The 17,346-nt window shown below is 44.9% G+C and overlaps 1 protein-coding gene across 1 annotated transcript in view; it reads left to right on the top strand.

Annotated features, from left to right (window-relative positions):
* ARIH2 (ariadne RBR E3 ubiquitin protein ligase 2) overlaps nt 1-17,076 on the top strand; it is a 34,468-nt gene extending 17,392 nt beyond the window's left edge. The window contains exons 4-15 of the mRNA XM_009485110.2: nt 1,378-1,441; nt 3,809-3,956; nt 4,688-4,809; nt 5,721-5,830; nt 6,872-6,989; nt 8,462-8,512; nt 8,617-8,638; nt 10,165-10,316; nt 11,394-11,537; nt 11,885-11,953; nt 12,896-12,979; nt 13,445-17,076. Coding sequence (XP_009483385.1) covers nt 1,378-1,441; nt 3,809-3,956; nt 4,688-4,809; nt 5,721-5,830; nt 6,872-6,989; nt 8,462-8,512; nt 8,617-8,638; nt 10,165-10,316; nt 11,394-11,537; nt 11,885-11,953; nt 12,896-12,979; nt 13,445-13,516 — 1,156 coding nt within the window. The 3' untranslated portion in view covers nt 13,517-17,076. The remainder of the gene's footprint in view (nt 1-1,377; nt 1,442-3,808; nt 3,957-4,687; nt 4,810-5,720; nt 5,831-6,871; nt 6,990-8,461; nt 8,513-8,616; nt 8,639-10,164; nt 10,317-11,393; nt 11,538-11,884; nt 11,954-12,895; nt 12,980-13,444) is intronic.
* The last annotated feature ends 270 nt before the right edge of the window (nt 17,077-17,346 follow it).

Below are 17,346 nucleotides of genomic sequence, written 5' to 3'. Positions count from 1 at the left end.
AGCATAAAGATAACATATGTTCTGTTTTTAACATAGGAGCCGTAAATCATAAAGGAGCACTGAACCTATACTGATGTATTCTTTAGTAGTACATTCACATTGAAGTTTTTGCTCCTTCTGAATATCAGTGATGTTTTTCTCCAAGCTGACTAGCATTTGGAGAGCAGGAGAAGATGGTGTGAGAGAACTGAGAAGTGCAGCCCCGTTGTTGCTTGGTCAATGTCACTGTAACGAAGTCCTCCAGCTGATTTCAAAAGGAGGGTTCGGACTCTGCCCAAACATATACGGGAAGTGTGTCAGGAGGCACTGCTGTCTGGCAGCCCCTCCAGAAAATACTGGCTCAGAACTGAACATTGTCTGAAAATAGAGAGCACATCAGTCTGACTCATTCTGCCATGCCATTTTTGGCCCTGTAGCCAGCAACTTCATCCAGAGAACATATGGGAAATGCATCTCATGTATGGATATTGTTGCAGCATCTTTGGTAACTGGCTTATTGGTTACCATGCATCCTGTGAAAGCATCTCTCTGGGGAACGTGGAGGGTGAGATTCCTACGTAGCAGCTCAGGGCGATTCTGCAGGTTAACTAACGAGATTTAAACAAGAGGAAGTTTGGGGAAGGGTTTACTTCTGAAGCTATGACTTTGCAAGTTGATCTGGTCCTCAAACTTCTGTCTTGGTACAAAGTGACATTATCAAATGAAAGCTTCCTAGTACAACTACAATGTGCTAGTGGGGAGGGAGGATTTACAGCACAGTCACAACAGAGATGCTGCTGTTTCTGAATTCATTGAGATATAAACATTCCTCTGCAATGGAAATCACAAACAGCAAAACATGTTTAATTCTAAGGCTGCTGACAGACAGCTTCTATGCCTAAGGGGTGGTAATCCATCACAGAGTAAATACTTAACTAAATAGACTGGAGTCAAAGTGAGACCTAACCAGGATAGCTTGATTTTACAAAGGAATAGGAGACAGACAGGAGCCTCACTGGAGTGTGTTATTATGGGCAGTGGCTTAGGACTGCTCTAGGAGTGTGGACATAAAATCTTAGCTTCAAAAGTAATTTTTCAGGGGGAGGGAGAGAATTGTAGAAAAATATTCATTAAGGCATATGAGGGAAATGTTAATCTATTACTGGGAGAAGTATTGTTGCTGTGTCTGATTTTGAAGAAACTCTCATAAAGTCTTGTTGATGAGAGTTCAGCTCACTATGTGAAGGAGCCTCACAGAGGACGCATTTCCACTTTCCTTGTTGAAACCTGCCCTACCATTTGCACAGAGCCTATTATTTATTCAGACGAGAAGGATCAATTTAACAAAGCAAAATGTCTTCAGAAATTGATTTGATCATTCTTCAATTGCCTTTTCAGGCACAAATCTAATGCTGCCCAGTTGCTAGTAGAAGCACGAGTTCAGCCCACCTCATCCAAACATGTAAGTATGATAACTATTTTCATCTGTTCCCTTGGCAGACACCTCTGACCCACCTCTTCGGAGGATTGCATTACTAATGGCATAGTCTGTTCCATATTAACCCTTTGCAAACTCAGGTCTAACATCCTAACTCAGTGCTGGGTTTACTTTTTAAATGACAATGCATTCAAGAGGTGTCTAACATTTAAATAGCAGCTTTGTTATTGTCTTGCAGGTAGTGTTCAAGAATTACTTGCCTCAAGAAAATTAAGCTCATTTTTTTTTGCATGAGTGATGGTACACAATGGAAGGAACAGAGTGCATGGGCTTGCCTACCTCTTCCCAATTCTGCTGTCTCTGTAAAAGACACTCAAGGGAAGCTCTGGCTGCACAGAGTGAACAGAGCTTGTCTGTGGCTGGAACAGAGATTCCCCCACACCCCCACCCCGAGATGACTGTTTGCTGCACTGCTCTGCTCAGGGATGCTCAAGCCAAATCTCCCAGTGGTGTTGCTGCTGAGCCAGTCAGTAGTGATATTTGAACCAACAGCTTGTGTTTTGCAGCCAGGGCTACACAGGTCTTTAGATACTTCTTTTTTTTTTTTTTTCCCCACCTTTAAATAGAAACTTCCTGTTGCATGTTTACAGGTTTCATTCACAGCACGTGTCTTGGTACAGTCCACAGTTACCCCAGGAACACATTGCCATGTGTCAGATTTTGAATGATAACATATTACATCTGAGAAACACTCTTTGGGTTGGGGGGAGGGGAGATTTTAAAAGCCTGATTTGGCATCTGAGCTGACTGGTAACTAGCAGAGAGTGAAAATGTTAAAACAGCTGACAAGAGTAAGCTTCATGGACTCAAAATAAATTATCTGCCTAGAGTCCAGAAGAAAATCTTTGTTATTTGACATATCTGCAAATTATTTGTATTTTGATATTTGTCTGAATCTTGTGGCAGCTGTCATTTAAGTACCCTCCACTGCAGTGGTGATTTCATTTTGGGAAGAAAGATATTACAATTAAAAGGTTAGTTTAAGTCTTGACAAACTTGGTTTGGTAGGCAATTCATTACAGTCTCTTTGTATGTGCTAGGGCAAGTTGCTCTGTGCTTTGGCTCCTGATGCAGAATGATGATATTTTGGGGACAGATGCTCACACTGAGTGTCTGTAGAGCAGCTGACCCTATAGGGAGAAGCTACAGTGGTGAGCTCAGAGGGACAGCTTGCGAAGGTTTGAGGTAGTGCGCTTGCTGTTCAAGTTGAGCAGTTGATGTAGGCAATCAATGCAGTTGCAGACTCAGTGAATCTTGTTCTGGTCGATAAGTGAGGCCGCTTAGAACCAAGTCACATTATTTCCTTTTTCCTGTGGTCATGCTATAAAACAAGCTCTGCTTGTAATGTGGCTATGTATCATGCTGCTGCTTCTCTGCGTCTCTGGCATGCAGAGCTAGGCATGGAAGCTGATGGCTGTCTCGCACAAGCTTCTCAAAGAGTAGCAAAGGTTTAAGTAGATGAAAAGTGATTGTATGACTTCTCTGTGAAAGGAGAAGTAGGAACATAAATTCCTGCTAACAGCTTTGTAGAGCCTTGCTTTTGATGATGCTGTGCTAGACCTAGTTCTTCAGGTCCCAAGGGTGAGCCGAGATGTGTTGCAGGCTAGAACTGTTGTCATCAGGAAGTAGTTCTGTGCTATCCAAGCGGGGATCCAGACTGCTTCCCAGTGGTTTGGTGAAGCAATAGCAGAATTATGCCTGACTTGAAACAAACCATCCAGTCCTTTTCAGCTGAAGGGATGATGCCTGCTTTGCCAAATGCAGCATAGGCAGAAGATAAGAGATGTGAGATGATGGTCTGTGAACTCTGTTTCCTCTCTGTATAAACACTCTACACGCTGCACCTTCAGTTGCCTCTCCTCTTACCCAAAATCATTTCCAGTAAAAAAAGCACTGCTAAGCCCGCTTCCAGCTATAGCTGCTCTCCAGGGCCTGTGGAACAGTGATAGAGTCTGACCTAGCTAACAAGGAATATCAGTAAATTCAGGGAATGACTAACACAATGATGTATTTCCTCATTTTTCAAACAAGGTGAGAGTAAGAACCAGAAACGTAAAGGTGAGTTCTAGGTAGCACTAGATTAGAGGCAGGAGCTGTTCAGTGACTGTCAATCTGTTCTACTCTGTGAGATTAAAGAGGTTCGTGAGAAGGACTGACTGTCAGGGCAATGCAGCACCCCAACACACCAGCTGCTTATGAACCTGTTCTGACCTGGAGCTCACCTGAGACCATTGTCACAATGAAGGTGGTGCAGGTGCCTGTGGATGAGGTGAGAATACTCTGGGAGACCTGGGATGCTTTCACTGTAATGCTGATTTGTCTCTCTCCCAGGCAATGGTACATTCCTCCCATCACTGCGCAGTTTGCATGCAGTTTGTCCGGAAGGAGAACTTGCTCTCTCTGGCTTGTCAGCACCAGTTCTGTCGCAGCTGTTGGGAGCAGCATTGTACAGTGCTCGTCAAGGATGGTGTTGGAGTCGGTGAGTTCAAGTTGGATATGGTGCTGGGTCTGTATTTGCCATGTTGGCCGTTCTGATGATGACTGGCTGAATTGGTCTAAAACATCTCAATAATGAGAAAATTGAACACGGGATGACTATTTGTGACAAACTTAACTTGAACTAGTGGTCTTACCTGAATCCCTGGTTAGTGTTGGCATACCATGGCATACCACCAGGAGAGCACTACTCCTGCCTAACAAAACGTGCAAGTTTGTAGATCCATTTGCTGCTTTTCTCTCCTTGTGATCTCAAGAGCATGACTGTAACAAGTTAGAAGCTGCAAATCCGCTGCATTTCGAGTTTGCATCTTTCATGATGTATTGTTGCACTGCCCCTGGAGTGCTTGTGGATGGAAACATCTGTTCCCCTTGTGTTGGGTGGAAGCCAGTAGTTGCCAGAGTTGCTTTGGGCTTTTCCTAGCCTGTCCTTCATGCTGGCATGGCAGTAACATGCAATTTTCTACTTTAAGTATCTGACCTTGTGAATACTGGTTGAAGCACTTACTGGTCCTGGATGCACATGTGCCCTGTCATCTTTCGGTGAAGACAGTTGGGCTTCAGCTTTTCAGCAGCCCTGATAGATTTGTTTCACAGTTGTGTCCCTCTTGCCACAACAACAGATGGCACCTAGGAAACTGTGTTGAATGCTCTCTGTGTATTCGCTCCTTAGTATAAGTTGCATCGTGCTAAAATTTTGCTTTTGCTTCTCAGGGGTCTCCTGCATGGCTCAGGACTGCCTACTTCGGACACCAGAAGACTTTGTGTTTCCGCTGCTGCCTAGTGAGGAGCTGAAAGACAAATACAGGCGCTACCTCTTCAGGGACTATGTGGAGGTATTGCCTCTTTCAGTTTTAAAATACCCTGGGTCAATTCAGCAATGACTTGCAGAAATTGTGTTTTAAGCGTCTTGCATCTTTGATTAGGAATGCAGCAACTGCAGCAAAACTGTCCCTGATAAACATGATGTGGCTGTTCCTGTAGGACAGCCTCACTGACAAAGTGCTCTAGCAGGTTGCCAAAGTAAATTCTGCTGTAAGGTCACCCAGTAACTCCTTGGCTGGTGCTTGGCTCTTTTCCTGAAGCAGAATTCTCAGAAAGTTGCAGCTGAGAACTTCAAACTTCAGTCTGAGTTTTAGTCCTTCTTGGTCTTGCATAGATATTTTAGGTTCTGAAAAATAAGTCCCTCATCTTAGTGTAGCCCATCTGAATTGGCTTGCTCAATAACATTTTGTGTGAGGTTTTTCAAAATTAAAGCAGTGATTCTTAAGGTTAAATGTGCAAGTAGTATTCTGGTAACTGAGAACAGACTGGGAACGCTCAAGAAGCAGCGAAGCAGTATGAAAGAGTGCTGTCACTTCAATAAGGGACCCTTTGGGACAGAACAGCCACCACAGGACAGCAGCTGAATACATTCTGGGGCATAAGGAGAGGATGGAGAAAGAGCTCAAATGGAGTAAAACTTTGTTCAGTGTCTTGGTGGGGTCTTATGGTAGTGTTGGTGTGCTTACTTGGTCTGTAACCCTCCATTTGAATTCCCTGTTCTGGAGAAGCTGTAACTAATACTCCCTTTCCTAATGTGGAAGAGGTTTGTCTGCTCTGTTATCCAAGACCTGGTGACAGTTTTCACTCTTTTTCAACAAGAAATAACTGACTTGTGTGTTTTTGAGGATAGGAGTGGTTAAACTTGAATAGATAACGCTCTTCTGTGCCCACTGCTGATCTTATCACCTTGGTATGTTCACAGAGCCATTATCAGCTGCAGCTGTGTCCTGGTGCAGATTGCCCTATGGTCATACAGGTACAAGAGCCAAAAGCCCGGCGAGTGCAGTGCAATCGTTGCAGTGAGGTCTTCTGGTAAGAAACAGAGAAGGTTAAAGATCACGGGGAAAGTGTATGCTGTCCTCAGAGCTACTCCATTTGCTTGCCAACAGGTTCAGTGTGTAGAAGCATCTCAAATGCTTTGCTAGAGTTGTTTGTAACTTAAGTTAGCTTGAGTAATTGGACACTTGGGGTCTGAGTTCTGCAGGTGGTCAGCCGTCCCCTCGCTCCCTAAACTCCTTGGGAGCTGGGTGTTCTGACAACCAGGGAATGCAGAGCTTAAGTAATGAAGGGGTTACAAATCTACCATTCTCATATTTTGGCTAGGTTACAAATTTTGGTACAGACATAGTGACTGGTAGAGATTCTGGTAGTGGATGTGGAGGCCTCACTGCTAGCTGCTGGTATTGAGTTTTTAACTTTATTACAAGTATTTGACTCCCAGAGTGTTTGGTGTGTTTTGAGGCTCACACGAGAATACATTTCTGCTGAACAGGAACGCTGATGTTCCTTCTTTGACTTAAAGTGTATATGGGACCAGAGAAAAAAGATAGCTTGCAGGGCTGCTGAAGTCTCTTCTGCTCCTGGGTCTCCAGAATCACTGCTGTTGAGAATGCCTGTGGAGCACAATACAGCTGGTTTAGAGACCCAGCTTACTGGTATATCCATGTGAATGGCCCTTACTCAGCTGGGGCTGGTAAGGTCATGCTAATGCAGGTGACTGATACCTGCCACTGGAGTCAGGCTACTTGTAAAGCCACTGGTATGCCCCAGGCCTCTGCAGTCATGTTAGAGCAGACACAGGTAGACTCTAGGGAGGGATGTGTCAGCCCTCAGACATGTGATTTGTTAGAGAAGGCCTCAGCTCACTCTGATCCTGACTCCAGCTTCTGCACAAGAGGGTGGGGGTTTATTGGAGTTCAGCCTTGGGTTTTGCACTCTAGTAATACAGAAGTGCATTTGCATCCTTTACCCTCACTTGGCCTCCCAGATTGTGGTCATCAACCTCGATTCTAGAGTCACTTCCTTGGAAATCGATATGTCTTTGTTTTTTTTGTGTCCGTGTCCCCCCCCAAGCTTTAAGTGTCGGCAGATGTACCACGCACCCACAGACTGTGCTACCATTCGGAAATGGCTCACCAAGTGTGCAGATGACTCCGAAACAGCCAACTACATCAGTGCTCACACTAAAGATGTAAGGGCAAGCACCTGCATGTTTTTTTCTTGTCCTCTAGTCCTGCCTGGGAAGCAAGATACAATTCTATACGTACGTAGCATTGTGTGCTGCTTTTTCACAGACTGCAATCTCTCACAGCTCCCTCGGGACTGTGATAGACTATAACTGAATGCCTCAGGAACACTTTGTGCAGGAAGTCCAGCTGCCCTCCTGCGGTAGGGACCTGGTGGTCCTTATTCCAGACCTGGTGCGAGTGTCTTTGGCAGCCAGGTGTGCTGCCCTCCCATGGGCACAAGAACTGTGGATACTTTGAAATGATCAGTGGAGATATATTTAAAAGGGAAGGAGAGAGTTTAGTAAGTGCAGAGTCAGTATAAAATAAGGCACTAGTGGTGTTTAAACCTGAACAACTGTGTGGAGTACTGTGAACTGGAAAGTGAGGGAAATAAAGTCTTGATTTGGCAAGGACTGCAAAATGGGGTAGATGAAGTCTGTAAGTTAGACATTGAAGTACTTCTAGTAGATTTAGACCCAAGAAAAAGAAAAAGTATTACATATTGTGCACTCTAGTCTATCTATAGAATTGTCTTTAAAAGCTACAGATATATTACCTTTATTCTCTAGATTAGCTGTCTGCAGATTGGAACTTTTAATGTCTTTTGGGGATTTTGTGGCCTGACTTCAAAATAGTTATTAGCTGGCATTTGTTCTACCATAGCGAAGGACAATTTTGACAGTGCTAATTAGCCGCAAGCTTCAGTTGTGTTAGGAAAGTGGGTACTTAGACTCGAGATCTTAAATTCCCTTCTTTCTCTGGTGAAGGTGTCAACATGTGATGGCATTGTTTCTGCTATGCTCTTTTTAGAAGTAAGGCTCTGTTATACTGAGCATTGTCCTGGCATACACTTTGCCTGCCATTAAACTTTATAAAAAGCCACAAAACTGACTTCCTTCTTTGCACCTATGCAACCCAAAAAAATGTAACTGAACTTGACACACCAGTGCATCAGTGGACAGAGTGAAGTGTGCAGCTCTCACTGTGGTCAGCCAGATTCTCTGCAGCTAGCTAAGTTGTCATTTGTTAATGGCTGCTGAAGGCAGGATATAGAGCTGATTATCTTGTAGTCTAAGTAGCTGTGGAACCTACTGTCATATGTGAACTAATGATGTCCCTGTGCCTGAGCAACTGCTAAATGATAGCTCAGTGAGATCTTCAGTTTTACAAGGAGTAATGACAGCAAACTTGTTTTCTTGAGCAAGCAGTCCAGTGCTGCAGTGTAACTTCCCTGGCTTTGCCTTTCTGCCTCCTTTTTAAATGGAGCTGTCAGGAATTGGTGGGAGGCAGGGTGTGTATATGTTAATATTCTCATATATGCATATTTAAGGGAGAAAAAAAAAAGGCAGGAGGGGAATAATCACGCAAGTGTTGTCATTCTCCAGAAGGCTGCCAGAGACAGAGTTGGATCTAACAAATGCTTCTGTTTCCCCAGTGTCCCAAGTGCAATATCTGTATTGAAAAGAATGGAGGCTGCAATCACATGGTGAGCAATTCCCTGAATACGTCAAACCTTCCTTGTTCTAAGCAGAATTTTTCTTCCCCCACTTTCCACTAACCAGTGCCTCCTGTCTTTTTTTTTTTTTTCAGCAATGCTCCAAATGCAAGCATGGTAAGTAGGATTTGGAAACAGTTTTCTCTGCAGTGTTTGTTAGTGGTGATGTTCTCTTTTTTTTGTGATATGAAGACAAATTGTGAACATTGACTGAAATATTTCCCCCCCCCCCCCCAGTAAGAAGTGAACAGGGTATTAATTTCAGACTTGTGTGCGATAGCTTTTTTTATTTTTCACTGGCTATGATCTCAGCAAGGTTCTGATTCAGTACTGGTTTGGCTCCCTCTCCCTGACACGTCCATTGTATAGAGAAGTCTCTGTCTCTGCTGTAGTATTAACAGTGGAATCCATCTCAGAGGAGAGCATTAAATGCTTTTCATGTAATTGTATTTGTCATCAGCTGAAAATACTGGCAGAACTGAGCCATTTACTCACATCAGCTTAAGTCCTTCCACTTAGTGATGGAAATAATGAGCTTCAACCCAGATGAAACTGCAGGAGCTGTGAATTGTTCTGCATAACATTATCTGTTGGACTTCTCAGTCCACCCTTGTGCAATTAGCACCCTGAGTGTCTTTGGCCTATTGTGTGGTCCTACAAAATGACAGCCTGTTCTTGCACTTATCTTTTCATGGCAGAATTAATTTCTGTTGCCTTGGAGCGAGATAGTTTGTATTCAACCCTCTAAGTTAGGTGTGCCACTAGGAAATATTATAATATCAGAACCTTATTTGGAAGGTGATTAAAGATTACTGTCCTCTCTCATTTCCTTTGCTTTGGGGTCCTCAGCAGTACTGGATGTGCTTTGATGGAGCTCTGTGACAAGGGTGAGCAGGCAAGTGCCAGGGTACCACGGTGACTAGCACTCGAGAAGGCTGATGAACTCTGGAAATACAAATTTCAGTCTCATTATGAGTAACACAGAAGTGATTCCTATTGTAGCAACTTAATCACCATCTTTTTTCCTTCCCAGCAGAACACTCACAGCCTCGCTCTGAAATCAGGAAACTGTCATGTGGGTTTTGCTATTGCTCTCTTTCCTCCACTTTCTTCCCAGTTCAGTGGCTCCTAACTTGAAGTGTCATAAACCACTGATATCTGAAGTTACATGGGTAGTTCCCTCCTCAAGGGAACTGAGGGCAGACTTTCTTTTTCATAAGTTAGTTCACTTTTGGGTTTGATTGTTCATATTTTATTCACCCAGAGGTCCGCATGGGGCAGTGTGCCAGTGGTGGGGAGGATGCAACTCACAAATAAGACTGCAGCCTGCTTCTTCTTTAAATCTAGAGTGACAGCCTGTGCAGAGCGCAAGTACAGTTCTGCCCATTGGTCTTGGTGTACACGATGCAGCACTTCAGGATTTACTTTCCATAGTTGCACAGGAGGCTGTACAATGAAAACCTTCAAGACAGGCTGGTATTTTTGGCTCGCTATTGTGTTCAGTTATGCAAGATGGTACAAAATGTGTATGTTTCTTGGCTTAGCAGAAATGTCTGAAAACAGATGGGCTGTGTCTCCTGAAGCTTTTCTTTCTTGGAAGTTTTTTCTGTGCATCACAGTGGGGTTTTCACTGTTTTCTGCAGACTTCTGCTGGATGTGTCTGGGAGACTGGAAGACTCACGGCAGCGAGTACTACGAATGCAGTCGGTACAAAGAGAATCCTGATATTGTAAACCAGAGTCAGCAAGCACAGGCCAGGGAGGCCCTTAAGAAGTACTTGTTCTATTTTGAGAGGGTAGGAGACATCTCCTTGGCCAGAGCTGCTGTAGCCTTTTAATGCTCCCTGCCTGGTGCAAAGGTCATTGCCAGCAATCTCCGTGCAAGAAACTGCCCAAAGAGAATCTGTGCAGAATTTTCAGGCCCTGTTGTTTTTCACTCAAAATCCTGAGTGAAAATCCTGAGTCCCATTCAAACCAGTAATGTTGTACCCAATGCAATTCATATTCACTTCTATATTTCCTTGTGCTAGAGAAAATCAATATTACCTGTGTGTCACTATACCATTTTCCTGCAGGCTGAGTGCTGCTGCAGTAGATAGATATTGCTCTAATAATTTCCTTCTGGGATCGGGGAACTTCAGTTCCTTGCAGTATGTCTTTCTAGAGACAAAAACTAAATAAAAGCTGCCATGTTCAAAGCTCCATTGGCTGTAGCAAAGTTTTCCTAAAATGTCATGTAATCACATTTTTAAAAGTTGCAGTCAGAGCATCTCTGTCCACACAGCAGGCTCCATGCACCTGGCCATACAGTGCAATTCTAGAGCAGCATCCCTAGATGAGAACATGGTAGAAGTTCAATGCTGCTGCATTTCAGTTTCCCCATTAAAATGAGATTATTCTTCACACCATGAGCCAAGTTCTTTGGTAAAATGTGTTTATTCCTGGCTCTCCAGACCAACAGGCTGTGGGAAATGGCCATGCTTACAATGGGCACATGGATGTTGGAGTTCACTGAGCCCATGTTAAATGTTAATTTAAACACTTGACCTTTCTGTAGAAATCTTTTAAGTAGGAGAATCACCATTACTTTCCATCTTGTTAGACACAAGGTCATTGTGCAACCAGAGGGCATTCCCACTCTGAGGAGCTGGGTTTGCTCCCGGCTCTTTGCTGCTGTCAGTCTGTTGTATACAGCCTCCGCTACTTGCTACTGGAGGTGCTGCCTTGCTGTTCTTTCCCACAGCATGTCTTGCCTTGCTGGACTCCTGCCCCACTTCAATTTCTGCTTGCTAGAGCTTGTGCTTGTACAGCAGCAGTATTCTGGTCTCATGCAATTTTTTCTTTCCCCATCTCCCCACCCCCACCCCTTGCAGTGGGAGAATCACAATAAAAGCCTACAGCTGGAGGCACAGACGTACCAACGAATCCAGGAGAAAATCCAAGAAAGAGTTATGAACAACTTGGGAACATGGATAGACTGGCAATACCTACAAAATGCTGCAAAACTACTTGCAAAGGTGGGTAGTTGTGGCTTGTTTGACACAGAGAAGAGAATACACACCAGAATGCTAAATTCACAACACCAAGCGAAGAAGGGCATTTAGGGGTTGTGGGTATGTGGGACAGTACCTCTGGTCTAGGACATGAACTAGCCAAAAATCATCTGTAAGTGACCTCTGTGAAGTTATACTTCAACTACACAAGTTCTTCCAAGGAAGGTGTAGGAAATTCTACCATGAAGTGTCCAGTCGTCCTTGTCAGAAGGTAGCTTCTTAGCCTGTAGTGGTCACACAAATGTGACTGTGCTGACTTCCAAGCCTGAGACTTTTGTCCTTTTCTCTCTCCTCCTCCCACTCCCCGACAGTGTCGTTACACTCTGCAGTACACATATCCATATGCCTACTACATGGAGTCTGGTCCCAGAAAGAAACTGGTAAGATGTTTTGCTCTTTTTTTGCTGATAGCTCTTTGGGGTGTAGCTGGCAGCATGCTGGGCTGAATTCCAGAGCTTGGCAGTGTGTGAAATATTAGTCTTGAGTTTGAGGTAAGGGCAGGACGAATAATAGGTGGTTTTGCACCTTTCCTCTTCACTTCCAGTTGACCAGCAGCTCAGTCCTCTGATACATTACATTATTTTCCCAGGGCAGCACTGCACTTTCACTAACAAGCAATTTATCCAAAATGTTGTGAGGCTGGAAGTGTGCGTTTGTTCCTTGGTAAGACTTACCACAGTGCTATGGACCATATGTCATGTGAAGAACTGCTGGAGGATAGCTTTTCCAACCTTGAATCAGGGTGTAGCTTTGCTTTTTATTCCTGCTCTAAGTTCCTTGCTGGCTTGGAGCATCCCATGGACTGGACATGTCCAAAAATAGCCCTGAATTCACTGAAGAGATTGTTTCTTTGACTTAGTTGCCCAGTAAAACCTGTTATCCAGTCTCTCCCCATAGCATCATATGTATTCTCTGAGGCTGTGGACAGATATTCTCTTCTGAATCCAGCTGTGCCAGTGGAACAAGTTACTGCTCCCAGCAGTGGTTAACAGTCCCTCTGCTCCACTCACAGAGCTGCTCACGAGAGCACTTCCTGACCTGTTAATGGCAGAATGAGCTGAGTTAGGAGATACTTGTCACTTGCAGTGTTTTTAGGCTGACTGGGTTAATTGAGTGATGCAGGTTGGGGAGTGCTTACACAAGAAACTCCTGGAAGGGGTGATGCTGTGTAGCTGAAGATGGATAAGGAGGAGGCATAAACCTGCTCTACCAGCACAGCTGTCAGCAGAACACATTTGTCTGCTCCTCAACTGTAGTGTGTGGTATGAAACTGCTCCACTAAACTAGTTTCTTGTTGCTGTCTCTAATTTTGCTTTTTGCAGTTTGAGTACCAGCAGGCCCAGCTGGAAGCTGAAATTGAAAATCTCTCATGGAAGGTGGAGCGAGCAGACAGCTATGACAGAGGGGTGAGTGTTCTTGCTTGAGCCTGCTGGCTGGATTTTGTTTGTTGGGCTTAACACTTCTGTAGGAGCGGCAAGGCAGTCAAGTGAGGGTTCTGAGAAACTACATCCAGAAACTCACCTTTAGCCAGAGGTGGTTGTAGAATTGGAGTGCTCACTGCCTTATGGGAGATCAGGGAGGGCTGCAGTGAGTCCTGCAAACTGAAACGGGACCAACAAAGCTCTGGAGGAAGCTGCACGTAGCCCTCTAGTGAAGAGCAGATTCCTTAAGCGCGTAGCTTTTTAGACAGAGCAGGAGCCAGGTAACTGTAGAGGGAGCCCACGTCAAAAGGAAAAGGATCTACAATCCTGTGATCCAGAGTGCATGTGAAGGTTGAAGCTGCTCAGGCTGGAGCCTGAGTCTCTCCCTAAGGAAAATGAGCTCTTCTCACAGTAGTTCATGCTAACGGTTTCTACCTTCTGTTTTACCAGGATTTAGAGAATCAGATGCACATAGCAGAGCAGAGACGGAGGACCCTGCTGAAAGACTTCCATGACACATAAGACAGGAGGAAGTGACAAAGTGCAGGGGTGAGAGCAGCAAGTGAAGTGATGGCAGCTTCACGGGATAAGCAGGCACTGCCTCTGGGAGAACACGGCCAAGGACAAAGCCACCCCTCCCCTTGCAAGTCAGACACATGCAAACACCACATCTTAGTCCAGTTTGTTCTCTTATCTTTCTGTTTCTGCCAGGCTTAGAGGCCAGAATTCAGATTGGCATATTTCCTGGGACATTTCCCTCCTGCCCTTGATGGTTTCAGAAGGGGAGGGAGTTTTTCTCTGAATGGCTGTTAATAGTATTAGATCATTACAATTTATGTAATTTTCAACGGTTGTACAATTATACAGACAAACCTTAGAATAACACACAACCCTTTTTAAAAATAAATTGGCAGTGGAGTGTTTTTCCTTAATCTGCTTGTAAATTTAATGGGCTTTTCCCCCTCTCCCGCTCCCTTCCTCTGACCCAGAAATCCTCCTAGGCACTGAAGGAGGTTACAAAATGTCACAGCTAGATTTCCCGATGCTCCTTTAACCAGGGCATTGTAGCATCGGCATTGCATGAGGAGAGTGGCTAGTGTTAAGAGTGGCTGCTGCTAAGAGTGGCTGCTGCTGTGTCTGACCCGACAGTACCAGCAGTGGCCATGATTTCGTATGACATGTGACATCTCTTTTCTTGTAAATCAGCTGTGCAAAATCCTGCTACACAAACAAAACCAAACAGAGGAATTGTAGTGGAGAGACCAGGTTAATACTGGGGGATATGCCTTGAGTCAGGTCAGATTCTGCATTTGGTGAATTTTAGGTCTTCCATGTAGATTTTTGCTTTACTTGTTTTTGTGGGGAGGGTGTTGTATTGCCAAAGTGAGTGATGAGGGAATAGTAGCACACAGTTGTTAATCAAGGCTTGGGGCTTTTGCAGAGTGAAACAATCCATGTTATAACAGTGCCATGCAACCTGGTAAAGATTATTTGTGCCTGCTGGGTAACGTGGCTGAGAAAATTTGATCCCATTTGTCAAGGTGAGGCTAAACACTGCTACATTATGAGGAGGAAAGATTATGTACAACACACTCCCTGACACATGTTGGCAATGTGGACGGGCACTTGAATACAGGTGCGCTGCTTGTGCAGAGCCTGCACCAAGCCAGGCAGAAAATTAACTAGCAAAATTAATTTATTTGTATATTAGTATTGATACTGGTGGGGAATTATCAGAAAATTGATTGTTAGGAGCATGTGGAGCTTTTTTTATTAACATTCTTTTTTCTAATGTAAAATATACACTAAAATAAAAATATGAAAACCTAGTTCATCTTAGTAGGGGTTAACATGAAAAAGGTTACTTAAATGTTGATGCTTGCCTGTTTGCTACAGGAAGCAGGCCACATGTTAAGATGATTTCACAGGCATGTATGTCACCTGCACCAGGAACGTGGTGTTTGCAGCCAGTGGGGCGGAGCTGGAGTCTCTGGAGGAAATCTTCACCTCTGCGGGGAACTCATGGGATTCTCTTCCACACTGTCTGTGGAAGTGTTACCTTTGATGCATCCCTGCACATACTCTGTTGCTCTTATATAATGTCACTTGACAAAGATTAAACTGGAGGGGGGAAAAGTGCTAAATTCCTGCGTGTCAGAATAAGCTAACTCTGCTGTTGGAGCCTTTTTCATGTACCTGAGACATGTGAGACAAGTATTTGCAGTACGTGTAATTGGGCAAATGGATTTTAACAAGAGAGATGAATCAGTTTAAAGGAGTAGCAGCTGTCATAGCAGCTAATCCTGTGGCCATGCTTCTTGTACACAGGAAATTTTCAAACTGAGAGGCCTTTTCCTTCCTCCCTCCTTTCCCTGGCGTGGGATGTATCCTCAGGGAACGGGGAAACGTACTGCCGAGGAGCTGCTGGCAGCAGAGTGGGGGTTACAACAGAAGCGGCTGAGGGTAGAGCAGGGTTGCAGAGGGGTGGCTGGAGCCAGGGAGCGGGGCAGGGAGGGAGGCCATGGTTTCTGGGAGCAGTGCTGCTTGCTGCGCAAGAGATCTCATAACCGTGGCTCCTTGTGTTCCTGCTCTGTCCTGTTCTGGCTCCCCTCTAGGCTGGAGCTGTAGAGGTAGATGTGTCCTTGCTCCAGCCTCTGTTTCCTGACTTCATTCCCTCCTCTGCTCCCAGCACAAGCCTCTTTGTGCCCTCCTCATGATATATTCTAGTGTCAGTCTCTTCCTCCCTCTCCCCTTCCCAAATAATTGTCAAAGTCTGGGCACACTGGCCCCAGGGGAAGGGATAGTGTGGGGGAAGGCTTGCTGAGACCTGGCAGTTTGCAGTGCCTAGAACCAATGTTTAAACTCTTCTTTAAAAATATAATGTGCAAAGTACTAATTAGGATAAAAGCTGGTGTTCTTGTTGTCTAAATGTAACTATCGTAACACCTAATCTTTTCGCAGAACAGGTATGTGGAGTACCCTAATCCCAAAGAACTCTCACTTCTGTTGCATAATTCTCCAGCTTTGAGCGAGATGAGAATGGGGTTTTGTCTCTCTCCCTCCCTGCCTCCTTCCTTCCCACCCCTCCCATGCCCCCACAAAATGCTTTGCTATGAGTCCTTGTTTGTAGACAAGCTAGACCATATAGCTCTGGCCAAACTTATTGAACAGACTGCTGAGAAGCTTCGCTGAGGAACAGTAATAAATATTGCACAGTGCACCCCCTAATTCTTTTAAAATTTTCTGAAACGAGAGCTTTGTCAGCAGTTCTGTTTATTTTAAAAGAAGACAAAACACCCTTTCTGAAGGTGGTGAAAGTCCTGGTTTGCACGCACAGATCCTGTTTCTGTACTCTCTGGGACAACAACAGGACTGACTTGCTTTTGCAGCCCAGGCAGGGTGACTTCTGTATTGATGTCGTACAGAAAGTCGTAGGCTCCAAGACAAAACCTGCAGAGCGTAGGGACGATTGGCTCTTTGTGTAAAGTGACTGGTACTGCTTGAGAGGCAGGTGACAGGAAAGAAACAGGAGTTCCCAATGCCAAAAGACAAGGCTAGTTTTTTCCCCTCTAATAGGCGCACAGCCCTATTCCAGTCAGCAAGGTTTCATGAATGTAGGTGGCTAGAAGGTGGCTCAGGAGCAATTAATTCTGAGGTACAAGTTTCCCTTTGGTGCATTACTGCTACAGATGTGGAATGTTTGCTCTTTTTTTTTTTTTTTTTTTTTATTTTGCACTCATTTCCAGTTCCTGCGCCAGCCTGACACCTCTCCATCCTTGCATCCAGTACTCCTTTATTTCAGCTTCGCTTGTGTTAGTGCATTGGCTGCCTCATCTCTAATAGTCCTCAGGCTTCCCAGACTGTAACAAAAAATTTTCTACCGATGACGTAAACTGCATGACTGCTGCTCTGCGCACTGGCAAATGCGCTGCGCCCGCGCGGGGGCAGGGGCAGCAGGAGGTTTCTGTACTATAGTCTTGCACTCTAAATTTTAGACTTTTTAAGTGGGTGAAAAAAAATATAACTTTATTTTTAAATGAGGCGCTTGTTCTGGGAATTCCTTTCCTCGCCCCGGTCTGGTTCAGGTTGTGGGACAGTGTCGGGGGGCGGGGGGAGCTGCGGTGTACCCCTGGCAGGGGCTGGGGGGGTCCACAAGGCCGCTGCCGCCCCTCGCTTTTCTTCGCAGGCACTGGAGAGGGGCAGGGGCGGCGGAAACCGCCCGGGAGACGGTTTGCCAGAGCTGTGCCCGTGGTTTATTTGAAATAAATTGTGACTTTCTAACTTCGGAGGCGTCCTGGCTCTTCTTGGGGAGGGAGGGGGTGACGGGGCCGGCGCCGCCGGCGCACGTGCTT

The sequence above is a fragment of the Pelecanus crispus genome, chromosome 7 (genome assembly GCF_030463565.1).
Source record: "Pelecanus crispus isolate bPelCri1 chromosome 7, bPelCri1.pri, whole genome shotgun sequence".
Lineage (NCBI taxonomy): Eukaryota > Metazoa > Chordata > Aves > Pelecaniformes > Pelecanidae > Pelecanus > Pelecanus crispus.
Note: the sequence above shows the minus strand (reverse complement) of the source record. Positions and strands in the feature narration are given on the sequence as shown.